Source organism: Neltuma alba, unplaced genomic scaffold (assembly GCF_004799145.2).
Source record: "Neltuma alba isolate B1F8T4 unplaced genomic scaffold, ASM479914v2 tig00013081_pilon, whole genome shotgun sequence".
Taxonomy (NCBI): Eukaryota; Viridiplantae; Streptophyta; class Magnoliopsida; order Fabales; family Fabaceae; genus Neltuma; species Neltuma alba.
In genome coordinates, this window is record NW_021637411.1 from 334,638 (window position 1) to 348,561 (window position 13,924).

The 13,924-nt window shown below is 38.1% G+C and overlaps 1 protein-coding gene across 2 annotated transcripts; it reads right to left on the reverse strand.

Annotated features, from left to right (window-relative positions):
- Positions 1-1,339: 1,339 nt before the first annotated feature.
- LOC114734163 (kinesin-like protein KIN-7K, chloroplastic) lies at positions 1,340-13,166 on the reverse strand. 2 transcript variants are annotated; one of them, XM_028921710.1, is made up of 24 exons: positions 12,739-13,166; positions 11,954-12,219; positions 11,766-11,863; positions 11,540-11,629; positions 10,841-10,893; positions 9,476-9,541; positions 9,336-9,389; positions 9,146-9,205; positions 8,522-8,600; positions 7,971-8,038; positions 7,753-7,815; positions 7,518-7,622; positions 7,093-7,197; positions 6,831-6,938; positions 6,405-6,548; positions 5,580-5,762; positions 5,309-5,467; positions 4,633-4,860; positions 4,028-4,168; positions 3,785-3,907; positions 3,654-3,704; positions 3,387-3,434; positions 3,098-3,298; positions 1,340-2,274 (listed from the first exon to the last, which is right to left on the reverse strand). In XM_028921710.1, exons 2-24 carry the CDS (start codon positions 12,199-12,201, stop codon positions 1,726-1,728), a joined length of 3,024 nt encoding a protein of 1,007 aa, XP_028777543.1. In that variant the 5' UTR covers positions 12,202-12,219; positions 12,739-13,166; the 3' UTR covers positions 1,340-1,725. The 2 variants fall into 2 exon arrangements, with proteins under 2 accessions (XP_028777543.1, XP_028777544.1); XM_028921711.1 differs by lacking the exon at positions 3,785-3,907.
- Between the last annotated feature and the right edge of the window lie 758 nt (positions 13,167-13,924).

Below are 13,924 nucleotides of genomic sequence, written 5' to 3' on the forward strand. Positions count from 1 at the left end.
TGAAGAGAAACGCACACTTCCCTGCTAACAACAATCTTTACACACCCCTCTCTCCCTACACTACTGCGAAAAGCCATCTATCACAATGGATCAATTGAAATCCACTATATCACAAGATTACATCAGATGTCAAAACCGTCCACTTGCAAAGTCTCTCTAGTCAACCTAGAATCGTCAGTTTCTGTTCCTTGCGACTTTTTCAACTTTGCCACGAGAACCCACATGTTGGCAAGTTCATTTTCCAAGTACGCTTCTCTTTGTTTTGACTCCTCAATCTTCCTTTGAAGCTCAGCCTCTTTGTGGTCCTTCTCCAAAAGAGCGGCTTCGTATGACAGTTCCCTCTCTTTGCTCAGCGCCAGTTCTCTCTTAACATCCGAGTTTGACACCCCTTGATCAGTTCGTTTAACATGGCTTTCCCTCCGTCCATTTCGGACTACTGTACTGTTCCTACGTTGGGTGGGGGAACTTTTGGATGCAGTCAGCTCAGCAGCAAGTTTCTCATTATGGTTCATGAGTTTGGCTACTTCTTCTGATAGTGCCTTAAGCTCAACCGCGGCAGCTGAGGCCAATCCTTTGGCATATGAACTCTCTTCTGCAAGTTTCTGGTTCCGAAGTTCCAGCTGCTCCTTTGATTCTGTTAATTCTGCCACCTTCAGCTTCAACTCTTCTATCTGGTACACCCAATCAGTAAGTAAACAGTCAGTAAAAATGCCGACTCAACATACAGGAACTAAGACCACTTTATATGATAGAAGCATGACGAGAGATGGAAACAATTTATCAATTAATAAAACAAGAAAACATCTCTCCAAGGTTCTTTCCTCCCTTCCCTCTTTCTTTCTAAGAAAACATCTCTCCAAGGTTCTTTCCTCCCTTCCCTCTTTCTTTCTTTCTTTCTACAGCATCATTGCCCGTAATTCAGTCATTTGCACACCAATCCGTTCGATGATGTCATGGCATGACGCTAAACAGTCGGGCCGGGGAATTTAAATAAATAAAAACAATAACGAAAACAGAAGACATGCCTCAACTGAGGCAACACAAATGCTAAGATGGAACCTTGAAAGCCTAAAATCCTAAAGCATCGTTGGAAACTAGGAACTAGATCCTTCGGGTAAAAAATCCTAAAGCGAGACGCACAGGCAATTGCTAAAATGGCATATCTTTTTTTAACAAAAGCAAACCAAATCGTTATTAAGCAATTATAAGAAATATATTGTTCTTAGGGTATGATCCACAAAAACAAAAAAAAAACGCCATCATCCATGCCCACAAGTATTTTGTTCAATTTTAAGGGTTGTTTGGAACAAAAAAAGTAATTTATAGAATACCAAATATATATATATATAAAATGTTTCAAATTATGTGAATAAGTGTTCTTAAAAATCTCAATCATAATCTTAAAGAAGCACTTAGATGTTGAAATATTTACAAAGCATGACGGGCCAAACTATAGAAAGGAAGGAACGAAAGAGGCGAAGATAAGACCTGCGCATCATTGGTTAGGATTAAAGAAACCAAGGTCACGAAAAGGAAGCAGCCATTATTTGTATACACAAACAGGAAGCCCTTGCTATGAACCAAAATCGAAAGCGATGGCGGGTGAAGAGAAACGCACACTTCCCTGCTAACAACAATCTTTACACACCCCTCTCTCCCTACACTACTGCGAAAAGCCATCTATCACAATGGATCAATTGAAATCCACTATATCACAAGATTACATCAGATGTCAAAACCGTCCACTTGCAAAGTCTCTCTAGTCAACCTAGAATCGTCAGTTTCTGTTCCTTGCGACTTTTTCAACTTTGCCACGAGAACCCACATGTTGGCAAGTTCATTTTCCAAGTACGCTTCTCTTTGTTTTGACTCCTCAATCTTCCTTTGAAGCTCAGCCTCTTTGTGGTCCTTCTCCAAAAGAGCGGCTTCGTATGACAGTTCCCTCTCTTTGCTCAGCGCCAGTTCTCTCTTAACATCCGAGTTTGACACCCCTTGATCAGTTCGTTTAACATGGCTTTCCCTCCGTCCATTTCGGACTACTGTACTGTTCCTACGTTGGGTGGGGGAACTTTTGGATGCAGTCAGCTCAGCAGCAAGTTTCTCATTATGGTTCATGAGTTTGGCTACTTCTTCTGATAGTGCCTTAAGCTCAACCGCGGCAGCTGAGGCCAATCCTTTGGCATATGAACTCTCTTCTGCAAGTTTCTGGTTCCGAAGTTCCAGCTGCTCCTTTGATTCTGTTAATTCTGCCACCTTCAGCTTCAACTCTTCTATCTGGTACACCCAATCAGTAAGTAAACAGTCAGTAAAAATGCCGACTCAACATACAGGAACTAAGACCACTTTATATGATAGAAGCATGACGAGAGATGGAAACAATTTATCAATTAATAAAACAAGAAAACATCTCTCCAAGGTTCTTTCCTCCCTTCCCTCTTTCTTTCTAAGAAAACATCTCTCCAAGGTTCTTTCCTCCCTTCCCTTTCTTTCTTCTTTCTTTTTTTTTTTTTGGGGGGGGGGGGGAGGGCGGTCAAAAGATTCCGATGAGTCTACCAGCTATTGACTACTGTTAGATTATGAGTTCAATGTAGTCTCGACTATTATGGTAATGCTTGAAAAACTAATCAAAAGAAAATTAAAACACAAAGTTGACACATTTCAACTTTGACACTTCTCAAAAGGCCCCCAAGCTGTCAGTTATGATTGATGTGCTACAATTCATAACACACGACGACATAGACTATTTTCACACATCAGTTGATACCATTTGGAAATCAAAGCCCACCTGAAGTAACAGATTTGCATGACCTTTTATAATGAAACTGAAATTTTGTTTTGCTACTTTTACGGAAGAAGCCATAGCGTTGATCAGTAAATATTGAACGCTCAGTATACGCTCAGCACACTTTGTCCACACGAAACTTGTGGCCTAGCATAACTCATTCATCTATTTGGGCCCACAAAATAAGAAAGCACGAGTCAAGTTGGGCAAGACCTATGTAACTTGACAAATTTCAAACAGGCCAACAGCCTAACAGGGAATGCGTTTCAAATTGCTACGGGACAGTCTAAAAATCACGTATCTCAAATCACGCACCTGTGCTTGTAAAAGAAAACCTTCGTTGGACTGGTTCTTCATCACATTTTCTTTGTCCAAGTGACTTTCACCATGGTGCTCTTTCGTTATAGAGAAATGTTGCGAATGATCTACAGGGAGAAAGCTTTTTAACTCAAGTGCATCTGCAAGCTGCTTTTTCAGGGAGTCAATTGTTTCTTGAAAGCTTTCACATTCACGTATCTGATGATGGCAAACAATTAGCATAGCTGATAACATTGCATAATACGAACAATTTGAATTTCATAGTGACTTGGGCAAGATTTTGCACCTTTTGATTGAGCTGCTCTTGAATTACACGGTTATCTGCAGCTTTAACCTGAAAATATGCAAAATAACGTAGAGCATTAGATAAACACATTGCTCATGCGCTGCTTTCATATTTGACATTTACAATGTCCATGCTAGATAATCACAAGATCACCACTGCCTTGCATTATCAGAGCATTTCTTAAAATTCACTCATAAATTGAAGTTGACAAAATTTCTGTGCAATGTAATGATTAAGTTGGCAAGTATTGGCAAAAAAAATGATCACCTCGAGTTCAAATGATTTCTCATTTAATTGTGTCATTAGTTCCTCAACAGTCTGCAGATGAAATAACCAGCATTAAGTAGGTTCGCTAATAACACATGAAACAGAAAAACAGTGATGTCAACTGAACATACTTGTGATATTCCTGATTGATCTATCTTATCTGAAGTAATGAAGGAATCAGCAATTTGTTTTTCAAGCAAATCTATTTGTTTGTTCTTAGCCTTTATCTCATCTTTCAGTCTATTCATCTCCACCTGAAGTTTAAAACAGCGACGGATGTGTAACTTTCAGGCATACTAAAGTGATAGTATCAGTGAGTCCCACACCCACAACCACACCCCCATCACAACAGACAAAAGAATATAGAAATATACTTGAATCTGATCCTTCCCAGGACTTTTTGCCGCTTCCTCAGATAGTCTTTTCAGAGCACTTGAATGAAGTGCCACCTCTCCGTACAAAATCTTTTGCTGCTCCCTCAGAAGATCAATTTGATCAATCGATTTTATGCTCGTCTAGACAATAAAACAAGAAAGTGACATCTGAGAAGAAAAATTTAGAGGTTCACAAGTAATACAGTCTCCACAAATGTCTGTCAAAATGATCACCAGGATGAAGAGCTAAAAGTATGATTACAAACCAAATTACGGGTTACTCTCCACATCAGGACATAAAAAATACCTTGCTTCATACTCATCTCTTGAAGAATGACAAGGGTATTATATGCACTTGATGATGGCTACGCTCAGTACTTACAAGCATATATGCGTTACTAACAGAATTCAGGTCAGTTGTGGTTGCTTTATAAAATGCAAGCGCTTTGTGATACAATAATTGCTGTATCGGTTTATGACAACACACATAGGGCATAGCATGTGGTGTTTTGTTCTGTCCATTATGATAGCGAATATGAGGCATTAATGCTAGAAACTAGCATTTCTCTGCAAAGCTGCAGTAACAAAAGGAACTAATTACATACCAAAGGTGTCTCTTGTCCCAACAAGCTATCCTCATGATTTTCTTTGTCCTCTTTAGCCTCCAATATAAGATCCGCAGATGGAGAACTTTCCGTAAGTAAAGAATGGGAAAGCCTGGACTCTGTATGATTGCCACTTTCTGCTTGAGGGGTGGAAGGTGTACTAACAGATTTTGCCCCACTGGATTTATCACTAGTGCCTGTCAAGGCACTAGATCCACTGTCTCGTTTCTGATCATGACAATAAATGCACAAGCTTAAACAAATAGAAAACTAATCCTCGAAAATGAGTTCATTGTGACGAAATCAAGCGAAGAGCCATTTTATTAAAACTTCACTAAATTTATTTATTTATTTATTTTTTTAAAAAAAAGATATATGTAACCTCAGGCCCTGCTTTCCCACAAAACCAAATTCACCAATGAAGATGAAAAAGTCATCGGGAGACCAACCAAATATTAATTATTTTTAAAATCATGATCTGATGATCCGCAATCCCTAAAATTGGTGGTGTTATAAATATAATGGAGAAGCAGAGAAAAAATGAAGTTTGGTTTGATACTTTTTAAGATGAAATTAATAGATGCATTCAATATATTGAAGACATGCAAGTAGCATTGTTAATGAGTTGCCAGGTAACAATTTCCCAGCATTACCAAACACCCGTGGAACACCTCACCCGTAACTTCAACCAATTTAGGAGTCCGTGCTTCTTTGTCTTTTTCTCCTCCTTAAGAGAGTCATCAGCTGATTCTGCATTTCCCTCTAGATTAACATATAAATCAATATTTTCCTCATCTAGGATTAAATCCCGCCTTTTGTATGGAAGGTATGCCAGCTGTAAACATAATGTATAATTAAAACATGTATGAACAGGGAAACAATTAAACAGAATGTCATTATATAGCCTGTGTTAAAACATGTAATGTAAACTACTAATTTCAACTGACCTCTTCCTCGCCAAATGAATGCCTTCTTCGTGGACCAGACCGGTTAGGAAATCTTGATGAGTGTGATGCTTTTGTGGAGACCAAAATTAACTTGGTCAACCGTTGAATCCTGCTTAGTAAAGCAGCTTTAGCTTCCTCTTCTTGCTCCAGTCGAGATTGCAGGGCAACTTGACCATCTTCTAGCTTCGCATATCACATGACAATAATTGAAGCATTCAACTTCAGAACGTGGCATTTCAAAGAAGAACAATGATGAGAAGTCCAGAAAACATTAAACAATTTCTGATTTCCTCAAATCTGATTACAAAACAATGCACAGTAGGATTAACATGCCTCAAGGACACCCTAATGATTACAGTCTACAGGCCAGTGTTAATCACAAAATGGTACCTCCATTGCCTGGCTAATTGGCTACGTGTGGTCATATGGTCACACACTTCCTAAGCTGATTCAGCAAAGTTCCAAAACATGGATACTCGTGTAACAAAGAAGCATAGAGAACAGCAGCATAGCTAAAAACACACAAAAACATAGAAATGATAATTCCCACTCATCGAACAACCAGTTGTAACATAATTTCAAGTTATAATCCACCACACACACAGAAGTTCATGCTAAGATTACACAGTTTTCCAAATACATGCAAAATGACTTCTGCTAACTAGAAGAAAAATAAATTTATGCTGGACGTTTTAGAAAACCACTGGATTGTTCACGTTCAAATCAATTTTGAGCCATGGTAAAGCCGCTATGTGTGCCAAGGCAAAAAAAAGGGGGGGGGGGCGCACAACGAGCAGGACTCTGAAAATTGTGATATAACATTACCTTTTGTTTTAGGAGCACGATGTCAGCTTCACCTGTACCTTTTGGCTGAACTGTAACAATGCCCCTCTTCAATTGTTCTAACTCTTCTTTCAAGCATCGAATTTCATGTTGGTATTTCTTAATAAGCGACTTCTCATCAATTATCTGCGCAGGTTCAATGTTTTATGGTTCAATGATATGGAAAGGTAAAAAGAAAAGGACTTAATAATGCTATTTCTCAAAGCAATGAAGGGGGGAAAACAAATGAAGTGATTGGCACCAATTGAAGCAAAGAATTTAATCTTATTTCCAAGCACATGAAATGGTCTAACATTCTGAATAAACCTTTCCTCCAAACACACGCAGGTCCCTAAGATTTCAGCCTGAGGGAATTATAAGAAAGAACTTCAATAGAAAGGAAATTTAAATCCCATGAAATGTGCTTACCTTGTTTTGGGCTGCTTGTATTTCAATGTGCTTTGCCCGGTGTGCAAACTTCAACGTATTATGTGTTTCTTCACCACTACTTGATGAAGGAGTTATGGTGCAAATGAGCTGTATTTCAAATGCCAACAAAAGAATAACCAAGAGGATTGTCAATTTATTTCAAGTTCCTCAGCCACAGACTGATCTCATGTCATGAAATTATTTTTCACAAAGAAATCCATGCATAGTCATTCTGCAAATTTATAAACAGGGAAAGCCTTACAGAGACACGTCCATGACCACTGAGTGAAGACTGTAATAATCTGGTCAACTTGGAGTCCCTGTAAGGTATGTGACTAGCTCTCCCTTCAGTCAATTTCGAAATAACCTGTACAGCAATGATGCAGGTATCTCGGTTAAAAAATTCAAGTTCTTCAGTCAATTTGAAATACCACCGCAACATGTCTAACCAGTTCAACAGTATAATTCACTGAAAACAGGGGCCCATGAATAAAAAGATAGGGGCTTAGAAATGAAATCATAGCAGATAATTTCCAGGCTCTAGCCAGTCATGTATAAGTTAATTAAAAGAAATAAATCGCTGGCAACAAATAAAAGAGTGACACCCTCAGATTAGGCTCATCTAACAATAAGGTTTGAGTCCAGGCCAAAAAAACAAAAAAACACCAACGAAGTTTGAGGCCTCACAGTGCCAAGAGTTAGCAGACTCTTGTTGATATAAGATCCTTCTCTCCTTCTCATTCCGGTTGTTTCAGCCTTTGAGCTTTCAGAACCTGCCAGATCGATGAGGTTCTGCATGTATAAGTAAAAGATTAAAATAAAAAAAATGTAAGAAACAACAGACAAATGTCAAGCATTCACATAACATGTGCAAGCAAATGAAGTGCAACCAAAAAGTGATAAAGCAATGTTCAATAATTACCAGTTGTGACAGTGTTACAGCTTCTCCTTCACTATTTTCACCACATGGACTGCTCTCGACAGTCTGTTACAAGATATCATAGAATTACAACTCATATGAATGAAATGGTATTTTAGATATGCAAACAGGTAGCAAGAGGTACTCTAAGAGCATAAGATAAAATCCCTGTCAATCAATTTAAACAAGACCAATCTTCCTTGAAGGTCCAGCAAACCCACCAGGGTAAATATGGTATGGCTCCTGCTGCTAAGTATGTTGAAGTTTGTAGACCCAACATGTCTATGCTCTGTCAGCAAATAAAGATGGTCATGGTAAGCAAGAAAGGAACATATAAAATGAAAAAACAAAAAGTTGTTTTATCAAGTAGAATTGCAGAACCCAACTATGATTATCATTAGGAAAGTAGCAAAATAGATTAATTAGTTTTGACCAACAACCCATCAAGAACATGACATAAAAACAACATCTTTCACTATATGCTTACTCTTTTTTACATGTAAAACCTTCCCAAAAAAATCCAAACAAAGCAAAAGCAAGGAGATAAGTAAGGAAGGTTGTGTCTTCTACCAGGCTCCTTAAAGCAAAACCCCATATTAAAATTACTTAAACAGCGCCTAGTGATAACACAAGACAACAGGACGAAATTTTTATTGCACATACAAACAAATTAATTAGGGTATCTCACAAGATTTTAACCCCCTAGAAAAAAGCAATTCAAAAGGATGACAAAAAATTAATGACAATAAAATAGAACTAGTCAATCCATTACCTTCTCCAGCTGCTATAAGGGAAAGTGCGTGAGCAGGGGATAGAACAACCTCTTCCTTTATTCCCTCAACAAAGGTGCCCTGCGAGTCAATCAAGATATTGTTGAGAAAACTTTTCTTGAAACAATAGCTATTTAGAAAACTCCAAATAAACTATGTCCGACAGTGCCAACACCAAGTTTTAGGTAGCCTGTTTTGCCAAATTCAGCTATCTTATTTAAAGTCACCACGTACCCTTTTAGCAGTCTCTAGCTAAAGGACAAAAGGAAATGGAGATTCAAAAATGTTACAAGGCAAACAAGTTGTTAAGAAAAGATGTAGTGCTTTAATAGCCAAATTATCGTGAAGCAGTTAACATGATAAAAAGAAATCAAGCTACTGACATAATACACACTAATAAGTGTATATGTTCGATATCCATGATGCTACATACACCCAGTGTCTTAAATTGAAGACACATGATATATAAGTTAACATTTCACTTCGTTCAATGAACTTGGCTATCAAAATTAAACTTGAGTAAAGCAAACAGAAAAAGTCATCACATTCAACCTTTATTCCTAAAATAGCTATGCACAAGAAAGATAAAGCATATAAGAAAAAGGGAAGAAAATTCAAGTCAATACCTGAGTATCCTCTCTGATTCTTAAGTTCTGTCCGGCTGGGTTTAGTAAGTCATTAACCACCTGGAAGGGGGGGAAATTAATGGACAGTAAAGCCACAGAGAAGTAAAGCATCAATTAGAAGTCAATTTATGTTGAACAGTTTCATTTGTGAAAAACAATATTTACATTATTAGAGCAAAAAGAAGTGTACCTCATTGTAGATCTCCAAGTATGAAACTCGAAGGAGAAACTCTCGGTTTGGAGTCTGGGGTGCCAAAACAGTATACATAGTAATTTCTACTATAAGAAATACAACAAACACAGGCAACAGATAGCTAATATCTAACTTACCTCTTGGATAATGCTAAATGCATCCTTCACAGCAAGAGGTATAATTCCAGGAGATCTTTGATCACCCTACAATTGTGGACTCCATGAGCATATATTCAAAACATTCACCAATCCCAGCATTAACTTTTTTTCTCTCTTTTCTTTTCAAAAGAAGGAAAATTATGAGCGAAAAGAAGGATGCCAAAAGGAAGGATATGAATTCCTCCAAGAACCAAAATAGAGAAGGGGGGAAATTAGAAAAACAAAAGAAAGAAAAATATCTTAGAAGAGCCCTCCTAGTTCCAGGCTTATTACTATAGCCATGGGCACAAACCAGACAGTATTTGTTAGCACCACACATATTACTAAGTAGCCACGAAAAATGATGCAGAAGTTTTGCTCCGCAATTTTACTATGCTTAATGTTCAGATAAAGAAACGAGTATGGGAATGCAACCTTAAACTTGAACTATATTACACAAACTAACCTAAGGCCATCTTTACAAAATCACCCACCACCAGATCTCCCAATAGAACCAAAATGAGCTTATGCAAGCAGTACTTATTTTTAATGACTAACTGACTATCAGGTGCTCTAATCAGTTCACACAACACTAGCTGTTTTAAAAAAGTGCTGCTGCAGATTTTTGAGAAAGGAAGGTGTAAAAGATTTTCTATCTAACGTCAAATCGACTTGTTGAGACTATGGAGCTCAAGAATTTAAAATAAAATAAAATAAAAAAACAGAAGATGGAACATTTTCAACCTAACTCCATTAGGACGGTACTAAACATAGTGAGTGAATTATGATCATTTAACATAAGAAGAAGCTAAATTAGCCTATTTTCCAAAAGGTGAAATATTTATAACTAAGGGTAGGACCACAGGTCAGACCTGATATTAGACCCAACTGCTCTTGTTATCAACTTACTACTGCATACTTTCCACACCAAATTCCACGGTAACCCACAAAACTTAATGCAAAGCAGCCATGATGTGCCATTGATATGGATACTTGCAATGTTAGTTCTAGTCCTAGTGGTCAGAAGATGCGGTGTCAATTCAATGAGTTATACATGTTGCATGATACAGAGGCTAAAAGTTGTGACAACAGCTTAAGCTGAATCAATTTGAGGCTACCAAGAAAGCTCGTCTTAACTCAATCTTGTGTATCCAAAAATCATATACTCCCGCTAAGACACATGACATCTAGTAACCAACACATCAGTAATATTTTGGAAAAAGAAGATTTGTAAGTAAACAAAAGGACAATTCCTGACCTAGTATTAATCCATTAAAAGACCTAAAAGTATGATACATAAATGTTTAATTAAAAAAAAAAGCGAAACAAATAAGATGAAGACTGATAAATCAAATATGGCCTCACATGCATTGTATGAGTCTTTCCGCTGCTTGTTACTCCATATGCAAATATTGTGCCTGTGAAGAAAAACAAAAAGGAATTTATATACAAGTTATCCAACATACCAGATCTGCAAACAACCAAGTTCTTCCGCCACATGTCCGTTTGCACAGTGATTTTTAATTGGCATGGTCAATGACGGCCACCTAAGTGGAATGAGAGACCCTTCCCCAAAATCTAACTATAAAAGTGAGACAACTAACCAACTTAAATATCCCATGAAACTTCCCATAGTACTCAATGCGAAACTAAAGTATCTCATACTACCCTAGTCTCCACCAATTGGCTCCCTTTGGAGAGTTGATGTCTCAGTGGCTATACTTTGTGACACTTAATGACCTCACCCACAACTAGAACTCTCCACTGATCAAATACCTATGCAAGTAGCCCTTTTGGAGCCGTTAATTGCTAGCTTAACAAGTGTGAAAGGAATTGGCACCCAACAAATAGCTCACGGGCTATCTCATTTTACAGTAAATCACACGATAACTTCCAACCTAATTAGTTGCTGTGAGACTTTTAAGACCTGTATTGTTTCAAAACATATATCCATCACCCAACTACAATAAGGAAAAAGAAAGAGCGACTTTCTGGCAGCAAGCGTATATTTTAAACTTCAACCATATGAATAGCTAGCGAGCATTAAGTTAATATGTCACATACCGTTGACGCCCTCCATAGCACCATTAACGATATGCTGAGCAGCAACATCATAGACATGACGTGTTGTAGTTGTAGGACCAAAGACACGATCTGGAAACAAGAAACAGAAAGATCAATGAACTGAGTTAGATATAACTGAAACGAAAAAGAACATTTCCTGAGCTTGAACTGCGCATAAAAAGTAAGTATAGAGAAAAAAACTCCATTCTTAAATGTCATACTTTACCATATGCATATGCTATGGAAGGATTATACTCATTTCGCACAACAGTTTCTCCATCCGCGTACCATGCAATCTCCTCTCCTTGACGTATTTCTCTTGGACTGTCCCAGACGTAGACCCAGTCAACTTAACAGCTGTATGTAGATTGAAATCCAAGGATAACAGATATAGTTTAGAAAAGCAGCACTCACTTCAGGGGGCGAAACCGGACTGTCACTGTCACATTTTCTTTTGCTCTTTCTGCATCTGAAGGCATACTTTCCGAGTAAAAATACTGTGGCTTACTTCGAGCTGATGAAGATGCTGGTGAGCTGAGACCATCAATAGTGGTTTCCAGAAATTGTTTTGACGATGATGTGGTGGAAGATGATGGGGAATTGGCAGTTTTTGAATTGTTCGATCCTAATTTTTTTGACTTTGCACCATGCCTTGATGCCATGGCCGTTTCCAGCCGAGCCTTCAATACAACAAAGAGGGAAGAATTTTGAGAGATTTTGATTCAGCATCAAATGCTAATTTTTATCAATCTAATAAAATTTAAATATCATTATTAAAAGAGAAAAAGCCTAGAGAAAGAACAAACAGACCGGACTGAGCTTACTTGAACTTATTAAGCTTCCATGAGGCATCGCTACATTACACATATAGAAATAAAACAGGAAAAAGCGGTTTACGGAAGCCATTATCTATGATCCTAATCTCTAATTTAGACCCGAAATTTAAAGGAAAAAGGTGTAGAACGTGTATTGCTTCGGTTAGTCAGTCCATGTATGCCATAGAATGAAGAATGCGGGAACCAGAGATGGTCCGTACAGAAATTAGCTCCACTGTCAAGAAATTCTGCTTTCCTTTCTCACGAGGGGCAAAGTAAGAACGAGAAAATAAACAAATTAACTTCGATTCCTCCTAATATAGTCTAATGTTCTTGTTTCTAGGGAAACAAACAAGCGCCCCAGAGATAGGACAGAAAAATCACCTTGACAAAAATCAGACAGACATTGGAGAGCTGCGGAACAGCAAAGAGAGATCCTGCTGGCCGCTAGAGGCAGATCGGGGAAAGAGAAAGAGAGTAAGGGGGAGTAACCGAAAGAGTGAGCCAGACTGAGAGGTCGAGGAAAGAGCGCATCATCAGAGGGCATGCATCAATTAGAAGAGTGGGGACTTGATGAATTATGAAAGATTAACAGTAGAGTTTCAAGTTTCAACTTTCAAGTTCGAAGGGGTTGGATAGCTGCCTTGCCTTGGAAGCGATGCCCCTCATCAGTGCAAGAACTCATTGTCAATGCAGACTGACTTTTCGAGGGTAAGGCATATTTAATTCAAGATTAAGACCAAAATTAAAGTCTAATTAAGGATGTAAGGGGAAGGTAAGAAAGTCAGAAAGCGGTATTACTTGTTCCTAACGGAGATGGGAAAGAAGGAAAGAAAAGAAAGGAAAGCAGCCTTGTTTGTGCGTAAGGGATGGCTAGAATTATAGAAAGACGCGAGTGGTGGGTCTGCCGGGAAAATTTTCCACGATTCTCGCTCATCTTTCTCTCTCAACCTTTTAGCTGCTGGGACGGGAGTGCGCTGTCACGGGAAGCGCGTGCGACAAGCGACGCCCAGAAGACGTTGGTAATTAATCGGGTTCAACCAATCACGCTCGGCAACGTGTCAAACGAGACGAATTAAGGCGCTCTTTTTACTAACAAACAACGTTTTCGTTTGGCTGTGGGAACTGGGAATAGCCCGTTAGTTTCTCATTGTTTTATTATTATGATTATTTTCTGATTTTTTTTTTTGATCAGGTTCTGATATCTATTTGAAAGAAAACACGTTGATTGATAACAGTCCAGATCTTCTGAAAGCTGTCGAAAGTTGGAGGGAATCAAACTGCATAGCTCTTAGCTAGATAGGCGTCTCGTCGACGAATATCCTGTAATCCATGTATTGTAAATTTCCTGGTGACTTGAGGACCTCATAAACTACACAATGTTTTTCACTTGGTTTGGTTGTTTTTATTGTGGAAAACAAGCCATCTTTTATTTAAAAATTTGATTTAATCATATTTTACAGATCAATAAATCTTGAGATAAATTTCATATGTGAAATATAATATCTTAGTTTCTACTTACAAAGAAAAACTTGGATACTGACCATGAGGAGAATCATTATTAAGAAAA